We start from the raw sequence: 16000 nt of genomic DNA, 5'->3' as shown, positions 1-16000 counted from the left end.
AACACGTTTGTCTATCTGTTGTGTTTTTCTGTCTTTTTTGTTTTCATGATTAAACACTTACTAGGATAAATATTTTTGTGCCAATATTTGCGACATTGACCTTCACCAATATCAGGCATTATCGTGTTTGTTTTTTTAAGCTACTTTAAGCTACTACTAAGACGCCTTAATACAGTAACTTTCACAAATATTATTGTGCCATAAGACTCAAAATAAATATCTAGAATTTTTCTAGTTTACATATAGATTACATACACAGACAACTCATGGTTTTGTATAACAGGAGGAAATCTGTAGCTTTATATTGTCCCTTTTGCAAGCTGATGTGGAAAAAGCCAACATGATGTCCGTCAGTGTGAAGTCTGAAGTCTGAAGTCGCTGCTTTGATGTTGGATTGAACAGATCTTGTGCAAGATTTGGCCAAAACAAATTTCTCACTGTGTCCCTGTGTCTCGTTTGAGCTGCAGTATCTCAGCCTGTAGTATCTCAGATCCACAAGTGCTGTGAGGCCACAGCAGTGGTGGTATTCAGTAGTTCAGTATTCAGAGAAAAGTGGAAGTCGTGAGCTGATAAATTTGAGTTTGGGAAAGAAGAAAATACAAAGTTCTGCTACACACATTTTTATTAGTTTGGGGATATTTTTCTGATTCTCACTTTTGTTGTGAAATACACTGGATGATTTTACGACTGGGGAGAGAACGACTTATACACACTGTTTTATTATTTTTTTCTCATGTGTTTTTATGTCAAATCTGAACCTGAAAAGTTACTATAGCTGTCAAAGCATGTAGTGGAGTAAAAAGCACATATGATGGAAATACCTAACAACAATCACAGCACTGGCTGGAGGTAACTGAGCAGCAGGATGTTGTGAAGAGGAGCGAGAGGTTTGATGGTTTCCTTCCTTAATTTTTAAGAATTTGGTTTAGGTTTTGAGAATGAGAGACGCTTCATGAGGATAAAAATCACGACACTGTTTTATGTGACATTTTCTCAATTCTGATTTTGTCAATTGAGGCTATTAAACACATAATCTTTTCTTGGAAAGAAGGATTTTTGAGCTGGTAAAAAAAAAAAAAAAAACCCATCTCTGTCTCCGTGTGATAAAGTGAACGCTGCAATCTTTGAAGCTCATTATCTCCCAACTGCCCTGAACTGCGGCAAAACCTTTTAACGCGAAGCTTACGACACATTAGAGCAAGTACAAGCAATAACATTCAGGGCATCTCTGATCCGGAGACACAAGGCCTCTGAAAATCTAGCAGTATCAATATTTGATCAGATGGAGAAAGAAAGACTCATATTTCTTTCCTAACCACCAGCTCGGTCTCGGACTGTGATTGTGCCATCCTGATTTACGGCCGCAGAATAAAAGCAGCAGTGATGTATTTTTAATAAATACCTCTGACAGAGTGCTGTGGTGGAGTGCCCTGTTGAAACCTGGCCAACAGCCAGCCAAGTGATAGATTACACACAGCCACATCCCGGCAGAGCTGCAGCTTCACATCACCAGCGCCACAAAGGCCACTTCTGCCTCTCTTAAGGTTTTCTTCAAGTAATGAATGACCAAAGTTGCTATCTAAACCCAACTTTTCAAGATCAGAGCACTCTCAAAAGGACACAGGTACAGCGGTGAGAGCAATTTACATACGAGGAAAGAGAGCTGCAGGAAATTCTGCAGCCTCTGAACAGCTTCAGAGACAATAAAGCAGACCATAAATCATTTGATGAGGACTATTGAAAATAGTTAAATATAACCGTGTGGTGTGGAGGATGACTCTTAAACACAATCTGTGCTCCAGCGTCATTTATGCACTCCGTCATTCACTTGTCAAGTCTGTCACAGCCGGTTAGGCTGTAAAAGGGATAATTTATTGGCAATTACATTAGTTGCTCCAAAAATTGTTTTTTCCTTTGATGGTTCAAAACATAACAGCTCAAATTAAATCATCAACATCTCACATTTGTCACACTGCAGTCTCATTTTGACACTCACATACACACAAACGCGTACGACACAGCACATTAGGATGGCTACATTTTGCTCTGAAGTGTTTGAGAGCATAAAATCTTCAATCAGAGAGAAAAATCTGGAGCTCCGTGTCAAAGGTGAGCGGGAGGTCAGGGTTCACACTGGATATGGGCCTGCTGGCGCCATCTGCCACGCTTGAAGCACATAATAGATCATCTCTGTGAAGGTAGAAGAGGACAGAAGTGCGAACTAAATGAATGAATGAATAAAAATCACCAAGAAGGCGCCTTACATTTGCATTTTAAGGGTGCCCTAGTCCGCAGCGACTTAACAGTGAGTTCAAGGGTTAAATGTCATTTCAGGAAGAGCAGCGGCGAAGAGGGCAAATGTGAACGCTTCGTGGTTTTGTGCATTTGGAGAAGTGAGAGATGAAGAGCTTAAAGTAAAAAGTACATATGTTTATTTGTAGCATATGTTTTTTTATGGATGCAACTTTATTCTTGTCAATAGAAATAGTCCAAGGTCCACTTACTAGCTTTTTCCAGAGCTTTTAAACTCATGGTAAGTGACATGCGACCTAAGGGTGGGACTTCAGTCGCGTAGTAACAAGTGAGAGTATGATTAGGTGGGAATGGGCGAAGAAAATGATTGACAGGTGAGAGGAAGATGGAGGAATACGGGTGTTTTAAATGAAGTATTTCATTGTGAGCTGGAGTATTTTCTGTATTGATGTGTATCACTATCCGAAATGTTTTGCATTGGACTCGCACAGTAGTTGCTGACATCAGTCTGATTGTCTGTCATTGTTGGGATGTCGCCATGTTCTCAGATCTCAGCATCTTCTTCAGTGAGTGAAATGTTGTCCTAACCAATAGAGTTAATGGCCAAAACTCAGAAAATTAGATCCACGTGGCAATAAATTGGACTTATTCTTTGACTGGCATCCCTTTGTTCCACTTGTGAGTGTACGGCAGCAAATGTGTGTCACAACAAGACAGTAAAAGACAAGATCTCGCTTTATTTGTCCTTAGGAGCACACTGACTGTTAAAGGTAAAACAAAAAATGGGACAACAAATCAGGACGCAGGGTCACTGGATATCAATAGACGGCAGCCTCTGGGAATCGTGAATCCATACTAAATTTCATGGTCAATTGGTCAGTAGCTGTAAAAATAGATACAGTATCTTTATGTGGAACGATGTATTGAAAAGGACAGATGGGCAAAAATCTAATTACGTCTCCAAATGCCACAAACAAGCTGACAAAGTGCACCATAACTGCAGAGCTTCAATCTGACATTAATTCTAATTTGATTTAATTTAATTTGATCAATGTGAATCTGAGTCAGCCCATGCCATTCTGTACGTGTTACCAACCCTGACCTAAACTAACCTCGATGACTGATTGTCTTGGTTACAACCTTGACTTGAATGAGAATTATCAATCTTCCCTATCACACATATTTAGTGAACAGTTAGGACGACACCACTCTCTTCTGGTTGCTGCTTACGTGGGTTTCAGTCCTTGTCATGGGGTCATCCTCATGTTCACAGGTGTCCTATGTTGCCCAGCTCTACATGCCCTGAATATAACACACATTTAACACCTGCCTTCATAGTGATTTAAAACATATACAAATATTTAAGAAATATATATTTAATTATCAATTAAGAATTATTCTTCATTCATACTTTGAGTATGATCTTTTCACTGTAATTCAAACTGTTCTTCTTCTTTCTTCTGCATTTTATTTTACGTGATAATCAGAGCAAGATAAACATGTTCGATACAAGTTCGCTTCACTTGAAGATGCAGTTGTCCATCTCGGTAGACAGTCAGGCCAGCTACACTGAGATTTGTTTCTCTGACTTTCTGATGGGTGACTTTCAAAATAGTGATCCAGGAAAAGCCACAGCAAACATTGCTGAGAACATAATGTCATAATAAGAGGATATTGAGCTGAGAACAAAGGACGCTCCCAGGAAATGTTGTATCTCTGTTTCAATAACTGCAAGTTGGATGTGCAGAACACCAAAGCAAAAATATGAGGCTACAATTCTCTGAATCTGTGATAATAAAAAAAAAGGCTCAAACAACTGCCAGCATGCTAAACTAAGATGGTAAACATGTCTGCTACACATCCACTGTGTCACCACTTCCTCATTGTGAGCATGTTAGCACTTAACTCAAAGCACCGCTGTCGACCTCACAGGGCTGCTGGCGCTAAAAACAGCAGTAGTAATCATATCTTCATTTAAAATCTTAAAAGGTTAATTGTCCTTCACGCTTACCAATTTCAAATATATCTATTGATATTACACATGAAGAAGTTCAAGGCCATTTTTATGAACTTGCCAATATCATAATGAAAGATGACTGTTTGGCTGAATGAATTTAAATTAGAATCAGGTTTATTGCCAAGTTAGTTGTCACATTACAAAAACTGTGATTTGGTGCTTTAACATGAAAAAATTATAAAATACAAAAATATACACACAGAATATGAGAACAAATATGTTCACACTATATCTGTTTTTGAAATGGAACAGCCAGATAAGCAATGTGACGTGCCAATACATTCAACAGTCTGATAGTCTGATATTGCCCAGATAAGTAAGATATTGTACAGGTGAGCAGATAGTACACAGAGTGAGTTAGAAAGGTAACACACACAGAAATTACAAAAATATAGGTGCTCCTATCAAAAGCCTCCATCAGTCACAATAAAGCCTTTTCAAATTCATCACACTGCTGCTGACATGTGATGTGTTGCGTGTCATGCTGATCTGTTTAGCCGACTGTTTAGCTCAATTATAAATGTCCACGACTAATCATCGTAAATTTATTCTATCTCATCTTTTCTGAGGAACTGAGCAGTCCGTTTTTTTTTAATGTTCAAACAGACACACTTCATTCCCCATCATTCACTGCAGAGACACCACACTCACTGAGGGCAGCAAATAAAAAGGAAAAAAAACTGTTGATGCTGGTGTTGTGGTTTGTTCTCTCTGAGACACTAAAGGGAAGGAGGGAGGGAGGGAGGGGGGTGTGTGTGTGGAAGGAGGGGTGAGCCGGGTGCAGGTCACATGGGAAGCAGTCAGGCTGCTGTCACATGGTTCATGTTTGCAGGCTGAGCCGAGAGAAGGAGGAGTTCTGCAGAGAAGTTTGTCTAAGAGAGGAGCTGCCGTTTTCTTTCATGTAGCCCCTCAACAAGTAGTAGAGCTGCTGTGACCCTAAACAGGATGGAAATCCCTGCCATAAACCTAAAGGTGAGATCAATTACTTGATTGCCTTGTTGAACGTGTGTGTGGTGGCCTGTGTGTGTGTGTGTGTGTGCAGTGTTCAACAAAGCCTGGTGTTAAATGGTGTGATGATGTCAACTTTGTTGCACAATTTTCATTGGTGATCCCTCTGTGTGGCAACTACCTGCCTCTAATTAAGGCACAGATCATAGTTACCCAGTCAAACATGTTGTTAGTGTTTTTTTATTAAGTGGTAGAAGAAAAGTCAAGTTATTTAGGAGATAAAGTCTCCAAAAATGTGTCAAAGTGCTTTTAAGATCTTAGACAACCACACAAGTGTTCAGTTTCAGTGATGGCGTATGGACAGAGTAAATAAGATTACTGGATGTTAGAAGCACAAACATGGTGATGAATCTGCGCATTTTATGAGGTATTGAGATACATTTGGGCACAGCTTTGGCAAAGATGAACAAAAACTGATGTACAGTGAATTTGCCAGTAATTTAAAAGGAACTGAATCACATGAACTCAATAATGTCTTATCAGTCATCTCTGATTTCTCCACTTGTCTCCACTTTAGAGACGTTGGCAGTAAATTCTACCAGAGGTTTTGGCTTTTCAGTAAGGAACATACAGCTGTGAACTGATGCCCGCTTGTTATGTTAAAACCTTCAAAGGGGGGGTTAGGTTCAATTATGCCTTTGAGATGTTTATTAAATTTTTAAAACTTGAATAGCTCTTAATCAGAACTTAGAAACTTTGACTCCAACATGTGACGTGAAAAATCAGGGAAGAAAATACGTAAATGTGTCAAAACGAGAACTCACACTGTGACTTTTCTGGGGAAAGAGGGGAATTTTTCTGATTCTTAAGTTTTGGTTGAAAAATTTTCAGACCAGTTAAATCTGCGGAGCCGTGAAATCGTTCATCCTGATGCAGCTTCACATTTTATGGCAGATGCATATTGATCACATTCAAATTTAGTCCTGTCATCTCCGGCTTTGATGTTTGTGAGCTGTCATAGATCCAACCAGGGCTGCATCTCATGGTTATTTTCAGTATCAATTCAGCTATTCATTATATTTTAAAATCAATTGATTAACCGTTTGATCTATAAAATGTGAACCCAAGGTCTCACCTTCACATGTCCTTATTCATTCAACCAACTTTCTAAAAAGATTCAGTTTGTGATGATGTAAAACTGAGAAAAACAAGAAAACCTCATTGAGAAGAAGCCGGAGCCACTGGATATTTGAAGTTTTTCATTTATAAATTATCAATCGATGGTGATTGGTGATTACTTTTCTGTCACTCGACTAGTTGTTCCAGCCGTAGACTGAACTGTCCTAGCATTTAGAAAGTCTGTAACTTTCCTATAATTCTGTTTAACCCTTGTTCTTTCTCCTCTATCACAGGCCATAGTAATGGTGCACTGGCTGCTTACGATATGGTGAGTGCAAGCACAAGGCTTTTTTTTTCTTCACAAACCTGAGGAATTTCTCTCCTCTTCTGACACACACACACACACATACACACACACACACACACACACACACACACACACACACACACTTGATTCAGGCCGACTCTTTAACCTCCACGTCCCACACTTGTGAAACCAAACACAGTTTTTGAAACGTGTGTCACACTCTGTCTCGTATGAATTGTGTGTCTGCTGCAGGGGCTGCATGGCGTGGCTGCCCACCTCCTTTGCTTGGGGGAACTTCAGCGTTTTAGCTGTCGGGGTCTGGGCCATTGCACAGAGGGACTCTATTGATGCTGTGCTCATGGTGAGTCCTCGGCTTGATTCCTTCACGCAGGCTGCAGTCTTAACATCATGTGACACACGTCCAGGAGTCTAACTATAGTTACAGCAATGCGTATCCGTGCTAACCTATTTGTCTGTGGAATCTAGGACAGTCTGTGAGCATCCCTTTGAGAAAGCTGGCATCCCCCTTAGTTCAACAGATACAGTAGCCAGAGTGGCTTTCGTCAGTTTACAGCACTGGGGGACTGGTTTTAGACTGGTCTGTAGCGTTTGCTATTAGATTAATCTAATGCAAATCAAATGGCCTCACAAAAATAGCAACTAAGTGTAAAAACGTTCCCACTGTGCCCAAACTCTGCAGCATGACTCCTGCTGACCAGAGGCACCAGATGAGATGAAAGCACGCCTCATAATTTGTGGCTTTTTTAACAATATCATAGAGCGAGTGTTCAGAGTGCAGTAACCGTCGGACCAGTGAACTATCCTGAGTCTGACTACCCAGTCACATTAGGAAACCACTGCCTCTCCAATCTTCCAGTAAAAGGTCCATGTGATTATTGAATTCTTCCAGAGGGTTCAGGGAGTGGCTGGGGCTGAGCGGTGTGATGCAGTTGCTCGGTCAGCCATGCTTTTTTTTTAGTTAATTAATTCATTTAACTGGAATTCATTGCAAACTAGTCCTGGTCAAGATGGTCAAGAACCAGACTGCTTTGTGCAACAGATGAATTTAGCCGTCTATCTGAAGTCTGCCGCAGTCAAAGCCTGGCTGTGAAGGTGTGTTACATGCCGAACAATAAAATACACCACAGCTGAGGGTCAAAGAGAATAAATAAAAAGAAAAAACAAAAGAAACTTAAGCATCTCTTTCAATGACACTTTTGACAGTAATGGATTCAGTCTTTTATTTGCAGGGAAGTAAACACGTTAGGCGACCCACTTTAAAGACAGTCAGTCAGTCAGTCACTCACTCACTCAGTCACATGCTTTGTGGCCTCCTGCATGATTTTTCTTTATTATTAACTCGCTCGTCGACTCATCACATATCTAACTCGCGTTTCGTTCGTTTCTTGCTTGTCCAGAATAATTTTCTCATCCCAAAATATTGATCTGACTGTCTGAGACGATAAAGGCTACAGACATTTCTAAATTCACTGTCTTATTTTTCTCGGCACCGCTCGCATATTTCATTCTCATTTCCTGGCACCACTTTGTCCGGTGTGAATGTGGGTAGATTCTTTTTTTTCACTTTCATTTCACCTCAGAAAGCTCTTTATTCAGAACTGGAATTACTTTATTTTCACACGCAGTATGTGGCAAGCAATCCCTCCCCACGGCATAATTACAGAGATGTGTTGGTGCTGGGGAGCCTGAAAGCACCTTCCATACTGACATGTACAGTAAGTTGAAAAGCCTGACACTCCATCTGAGTCCATTAAGACATCTTTCTCTCTCTTTTGTCCATCTACTGCAGTTTCTGATGGGGATGGTCTTGACAGTATTGACCGACATTATCCACTTTGGGATCTATTACCCGCTGAATGACTTGGCATTAGAAAGGGGAAGGGACGTGTTTCGCTTCAGCGCAGGCATGGCCATCCTCAGCCTGCTGCTCAAACCCGTGTCCTGCTTCTTCGTCTATCAGATGTACCGCGAACGTGGAGGAGACTACAACGTTAACTTTGGTAAGTAACTAAGTAAGCAACAGCAGCAGCAGCAGCAGCAGAGGAAGGGATCATTATGTCACTGTGGGGCTGGTTGTGAAGAGGGGTTGGTACTGCACAGATGTTGAGCCCTGATGAAGACTTTTAGCTTTCAAAAGATACTGCAATTTATACTTAGAAAATCAACTGATGAAGTATGATCCTATTCCCTTTTTGGAAGATGACGGCACAGAAAAAATAACTCACATAACAGTGCAATCCAATCCAGCTTCATTTATAAAACACTTTTAAATGATGCAACAAGTTGACCCAAAGTGCTGTGTAGCAAAAGACAACCCAGTGGAAGCACAATAAGTGAAACGGTTTAAAAGACTGAAGGACAAGATGAAATGAAGACTAAGGGATAAATGTGTTTTTAAAAACAGGCAGTGTAGGGGCCAGCCGTACATGCAGAAGCTACTTGTTCCAGAGTTTGGAAAAGCACAACCTCCAGGATACAGTAACAGAACAGGGCTCCTTTGAGCAAGTACAGCACACGTTCTGGTGTAAGAATAATTTCAGAACCAGTGAGAAATTATCTAAAATATCTGAGGTTTTCTGCTCCCCCACAAATGACGATGATCCCTCGTCCTGGTTACGACCAAAAGCCGGAGGTGCTGATGCATGTGTCCAGGGGCGCTTTTCAGATCTTCCCTACGTGGTGCTGCTTGTCATGAAAGGCCTGTCCAAGTGCAGCACAAACTGGGGAGACTCTGTGCTAAACCGCTGGCAGACGATTCCACAGTCAAACTCATTAGTTACAGTCACAAGACACTTCAAATGCAGCAAAAAATATCTGAGCTGCGCTTCGGCCAGGCGAGGAAATCGTTCCTCCAAGAGTTGTTGGTAACATTTGTGTGTCACCCTGGCCACACTGCATGGAGGAACACATTAGAGCCACGCAGGCTTATGATCTGCCACGATAGAAAAACAGCACAAGACTGATGCGAAAGAAACCGATCTATGTGGGATCTAGAGCAGCATGTTTGTGCACAGGAATAAAGATTTAGTGATGTTACAGACCACTGAGTATGCAGCTCTCTCCTTGTGGGCAAACAAATGTTAAGTACACTTCTTCCATTGACTGGTCAGGAGATACTCGCGATGTGTTCTTTGATTAAATGTGTGTAGTCATTGATTTTTTTTTTTTTTTGGACTTGAACTCTCAACTTTTGAGAGCTTTTCCATCAGTGATCCCACTGAGCTGTGACGTCTGCTGGACTCTTAAATTCTTGAAAATGTTATACACAGCTTCATCTGTAGGGATTAACCAAACATGGGTGTATTTGGATGGGAGGTATAATGTAACTCTACTGGTTAAAAAAAACTACACACTGGTAAAAGTAATGAAATTTCTCCTGCATTGCGACCAAAACGCATCTCATTTTCTCAGTTTGGAGGTTTGTTGAATATTGATGAGTCTGTTCTCGCTGTGGTTTACCTTTTTGACGGCACATACACGCAGCAGGTACATCCATTAGACTGTGATTGGCTGCGTAGTGACTGATGAATGAAGCTGATGTTAGTTTGAGACAATGTGTGTTTTAATTGCTGTCTGATTGCGTAGCTGGCGTTAACATGGTTCCCTGCTGTACGAAGCACGCTGAGAACCAGGCAATCAGGTGCATATGAGGGAACTGTTGATTTAGGCATACAAGGATCCCTACATTTTGATCATATGCTGGTAGTGTTGATTTTGGGTTACAGATGGGTTCTCGACTAGCACAACCACATTGTAGTATCCCTCCGCCGTGTGGGATCTGCATTATGATTAGTTAGATGTTAGTCCTGTCCTGCGTTCACTATTTATTTTTATATATATGTATATGTGAACATAATTACACTGGTTTAGCATCCAAGTATGCATCCAATGCATATTTAGGACCCTTTTGTAGGTTTCTCATCTTGGCATGTTTTATGCTGGAGACACTTTCACTGAGAATCAGCTAGCTAGCTATCGCTGGAAAATTAATTTGACTTAGATTTTACCACTCAAAATTAGCAAAATCTATCAGTGCATGCAAGAATATGTGACCTGTGGTTAGATGTAAAGCTCATTATGCATAGCAACAGTAACTAAGGGAAGGCCGGCCTAACGAAATGTTAATTGCATTGTTGCTGGAATGTGGTCATGTAGTCTGTATGTCATCCTCATGTGTAAGAACCTGTCAAAACCCAAATTTCTCTGTTCTTTTCCTGCATGTCGTCATTTCTAACCTCGCAGTCTGTTTGATGTTTTATTTCTCAGTGTTGTCTTTGGTTTTTCCTGTTGTGATTTGACCGTTTTTGTCCCGTATCTCCTCATCTCTTGTCTTCTCCCCTTTTCTCTCTGCTGACCTTTGACCTCTCAGACTTAGAGACCTCTGTGGACAGTCGGTGCACTACGGATAGTGCTGACAGTGCCTTTATAGCCCGCCGCTATTGATTCCCGGCTTCTTCCTTTTTACCATTTCTCTTCTCCAATCATCCCCTTCCATCCTCTCCCACACAGGAAGTAAGATAACAAATCTGGCTGCAGGACAAAAAAAGAAATATTTCTTTTTTTTAGGGTATCTTTTCCAACTAGTTGATGTTTTGTTGACCATCTTTCTCGTATTAGTCATTTATATTAGTTATTAGTATATCTTTCTATCCGTCTACTCCAACTTGCAACAGTCCTCATTACCCTCCCATACCTGCCTGAGTAGCTGTGTGCCTATTGTATTATATGGGTTTATATGATGCTGCAAGTTTGCATCTATGTATTATTCATAGTTTTAGTCTCCAGACACCTAATTTGTGTTTGTGTATTCTGTTTGCATATATTTCGAGCAGCGCTGCATGATGGTGCACATTCTCAAATCAGCCTAATTAAAGTCAAGATAATGTTGACTTATAATGGAAAATGAATGTGAACTATTTGAAATGCACCCTTGCACCTACTGAGACAGGTTCATTGAAGGCAATATGATGCAGGTCTTTAGAAATATTGATGTATTTTTATGCTTTTTAAAGATTAAATAATGAAAAGTTGTGTATATATATATAAATATATACATTAATTATATATGTGCATATAAAACTCTGCAATGAAAGTAAATGGCTTGTTTGATTAGCATTAATATGTGCATGTTTGTCACAGTGATGCCATGCCAAGTTGTTTTTCGAGCATCATAGGGAGTTTATGGTCATAGAATTCATTATAAAGCATGTTAACACGATTTATGATGCACCTGTACACAAAGGTTTTCGGTGTAAACGGCTCCATAAAATCCTGAAGCTTCACAGGAGAAAGAAGAGAAAAAGTTGAAGATTTTTCAGACTCGAAGAAAAACTCGATGGCGCTCTGTGGCTGTGGTCACATTCTTTTAAATTAGCCACAGTACAAGCAGCTAATCTGCCAGTAATGGATGTAAAAGGAGGGGGATTTCAGCGCCACTCCCTTATTGATCTCCTGAGGTTTTTTTTTTTTTTCAGTGTAATTTGTGTAATGTGTGCTTTACTGTATGTTGACAAAGACAGTTTCCAACAGAGCAATCTATTTCTCCAGAGTAATCTAAATGTATCTAGAGGGGCCCAGATGCTCATGTCAAAATAACTAATCTAGGAAATTATTGTGAACCTTTAAATTCCAAACACTTCTAATATGAATATTGCAGCGTCCTTGATTAGTCGCAGTGTTTCTTAGCAGATATGATTATGAATAATACATTTGCATGGCAGGGGTTGAGTGTGTGTTGAAGACTTTCTGGCCTGTCTCTGCAGGTTTCCCCTCAGTAACACGAAACAGAGATGCCTACCAGTCCATTGACCAGCAGGATGAGTCGACCGCCCCGGCGAACCCCTTCAACCAGGCCCAGGACAGCAAACCAGGAGTCCGCACGTACTGACAGAACCGAGCGGTGAACATTGCAGTGTTTTCCTCTGACTTTTTATGCAGCAGTAGGCCTACAAGTGCTCAGGGGCAATTTTTACAATCGATTCCACATCAGCCCCCGTGTTTCTTTCAGTCAGTCAGCTGCAGCTTGCAGCACTGGAAGCAAATTGAATACTTATGTTATGGTAAATCATTAGCACTGTTTGGGTTTTAGAATGAAATATGGTTTGAATAAACCCATTTAATTATTTTCTTCAAAGGTGGTAATGTTTTTTTCGCTGAGCTGGCACATCACTGCTGAATGAACAGAGAGGAAACGCTGCTCTACCACTTCTGTGCTGTGTTAGTTTTGTTTTTCACCTGCTATTTTTAGTAGAGAGGTGTTGAACTGAACAGATATATCAGCAACGTTTTGTCAGTTTACTTTATTGCAAGTGAGTTAAGAGCATTGTCTGTTTCTTGATCTGTAAATGATCACACTCTCCTCGTATGCAGTGTGTAATTATTATTATTTTCCAGTCAGTCTCTGCTTAACTGTACAGCAATGCTCAAAGCAGTGGACAGTTTTTTTTTTTTTTTGTTTTTTTTTTTAAAAAAGAGAACTGAAATGAATGTTGAGTATCATGCCTTAGAAGCTACTTTGTGCCTTTTGTACTTTTTCAACTAATACGAGCTGTGAAATGGATGTGGTGACCAAATTGAAGTCACAGGCTTTTCTTCTCATAAGTGAGCAAGTGAATGGGCAGTGCAGCACACACACACACACGGGCACTTGTCCATCCATTGTGATGTTGATCTATGCAAAGTATTAAGAACACGGTCATATCAAGCACTGCAGCTGTGGAAAACACACTAAAACATAAATATTTTTCACGGTAAAGAGTTGTTTTTTTTTTTTTAATTTTGTACCGATCAAGCACTAATCTGTTCACTGTGCATAAACATCTGCGGTTTTCTCACTTCAAACCATTTTAACATGATCATTCTTATGGTTAATGTCATGTAAGCGAAGGGCCTCTAGGCTGCCATAGATGTGCTTTTGTAATTTAAACCTGTTTCAATAATGACTGTTTAGCCTCTAATAGCTGTTGCATAGCATGTTCCTGCTGTACAAGGGGCAATAGATGTGAGATATGACATGCAAACACATAACAGAAATGTTAAATGAAAGGTTGTAAACCTTGAAATGTATCCACTTAATACTTGCTGCAGCACTGTCTTCACTGAACACCGAACAAAGTGCGCACTCTTCGTTTTTATTTTGAGCAAATTACATTATGGTGACAGCGGTTGGAACAAAAGGAAAGAGGACACTACGGCTGCAGGCTTGATTTTACAGAGGGATTGCATCATTTAGTTTTTTTTTTCTCACAGTTTGTTCTCTTTAGAAAGTGTTTTGAGTTCCTGTTTTGAAATTACAATGACCTGCGTGACAGAACGGAGATGTGGTAACTATGTTGGTCACACTAGCACTCTGCTCTTTAGTCACACAGATCACAAGAGGCTCCTTATTTGCTCACATACCTTCACAATATACCTAATTCGGATAATGCACTGACTGAATACCCCACACTGTTTTTATGATCAAACCGTAACATTGCCAGTCCCACTCCCACGTGAGCCTAAGAGAACACTTTACTAAATCACCGCCGTAGCACATGATGTCCACCTATAGCTCGCAGACGATTGTGGATTGAGAAAGATGTGAAGAAAGGCAACAGCATTGTGTTTGGAGTTTCTTACCGGTATTAAATGTTATTTTTTCTTAAATATCTAACATCTAACGTGGTGTTCTTTTTGGGGGGGGGGGGGGTTCGTCGTGCTGTTTGATTTGCTTCAAGGGTCCTCCTGAAAAGGTGGACACGTCCTGGAAAGAGGCAGCTGTAGTTGCGAAATGACTCCCGCTCTGTGAGAGAATGGATTTTTACAGGCACAAGGCTAGATTGCTTTAAGAGATACAAAGACTGGTAGTGAAATCTAGTTTTCACTAAATGTAGATTATAAGAAAAAATATGTGCTGGATTTGTTCATGAAAATACTGCAGCTCTGCTTTGATGTTGGTCCTGATTTTTCCAAATGTTCTTTTTACGACTGGTCATATTTGTCACCTTTTATTTGGATTTTCCGACTTTGGACTGTGTGCTGTTGGGCTTTTTCTTTTCAAGGTTGTCTCTGAAATGTTATGTGGCAAGTTGTTTTTCATAGAAATAAAGAACAATGATGTAGAACATTTGTGAAACAAGGTTTTATAATACAGATAAACCACATGCACAGAGGATTTACAAGACATTTGCAACTGTGTGCGCGGTAATATGAAGCTTCTTGAGGCCGACTTCTCACCCCTGTCTGTGGAAGCTTTCAGATTTTTCTCTCTTCATTCTTCTCTCGTATTTAGTCTGTCACACACCTCTGTTTACCCTGCCCCTCTCACAGACCTCTTTATTGCTCTGCTTTTATTTATCCAACCAGACAACACATTTATCTTCCTGCTTTTTTTTCCCCCGTACTCGCACCTTTTTTTTTTGCCCTCCTCTGTTCCCAGAGCCGTACCACATTCTGTCTTTTCAATGAGTGCCAAAACCTGCCAAAACTCCTGCACAACAGCACTTGACTTAAAATGACACAGAAATGTTAAAATGATGAAAAAGCATCATAAAAGTGAAAGATTTAGTTTCAGTCTGCCGCCTCTTACACCACAAATAAAACAAGACTAATTAGAATGATAAACCTGGATGCACCTGGAATGTAAAAATACCTGATTTTCATATTTCAGCCATACCCCAGGTGAAAAGAAGTGTTCCTCAATAAATTACATAAGTACTGAAGTAGTGCGCGCAGGATATGAACTTGCAGTCAAGGTTTTTGTCCCTGATGGCTTTCATTATTGCGAGGCAGTAACTCTGCTTAGCATGAATGGTCTATTGTCCTCGAGTGTGTAGGCTGTGGATCTGTGAGCCCTTGAGGTAAGAGCCTTGTAATTTGTCTGTATATAGTACTACATGGCAGGCATGAATGGATACTCTATTACTGCTGCAGCAATTTTGTACACATCTATACCACTAAGCACATACTGACGTCCCCCTGTAACACAACAGCTTCGTGGGCAGCACCTCAGAGTCAGCCCAGTCATTTTTACTTTGGAAATACGAGCAGTTAAGCCCACCGTTTGATGCGAAGTCCATCTGGATCAGAAACGCTATAAAGCTGCCTCGTTGCACTGACACACAGAAACAGTGTTACCGCTAAAAATAGCCTCATAAAAAGTTACACATCCAAATTTTTGTGATAGCAACAAGTGTGCTCGTTCTCAAGGAAGGGGGGGGGATATCAAAAACTGAATTGTACTAATGATTAATAAAATAAAAGTAAAAATTCACAACAATTTCCTTTTTAGATTCTTGAAACAGAGACATCGTTAAACTTCTAATTCATTATGTCCAGTTAATTGTCAGGAATAACGG

At 40.3% G+C, this 16000-nt stretch overlaps 1 protein-coding gene across 1 annotated transcript; it reads left to right on the top strand.

Moving 5' to 3' along the window:
• The first annotated feature begins 5113 nt into the window (after positions 1-5113).
• On the top strand, positions 5114-12798 carry agtrap (angiotensin II receptor-associated protein). Its single transcript, XM_070843932.1, has 5 exons — positions 5114-5242; positions 6631-6665; positions 6897-7005; positions 8455-8665; positions 12428-12798. Exons 1-5 carry the CDS (start codon positions 5216-5218, stop codon positions 12550-12552), a joined length of 507 nt encoding a protein of 168 aa, XP_070700033.1. The 5' UTR covers positions 5114-5215; the 3' UTR covers positions 12553-12798.
• Positions 12799-16000: the final 3202 nt, after the last annotated feature.

The sequence above is a fragment of the Pempheris klunzingeri genome, chromosome 2 (assembly GCF_042242105.1).
Source record: "Pempheris klunzingeri isolate RE-2024b chromosome 2, fPemKlu1.hap1, whole genome shotgun sequence".
Classification (NCBI taxonomy): domain Eukaryota; kingdom Metazoa; phylum Chordata; class Actinopteri; order Acropomatiformes; family Pempheridae; genus Pempheris; species Pempheris klunzingeri.
This window is presented reverse-complemented; position numbering and strand designations above follow the sequence as displayed.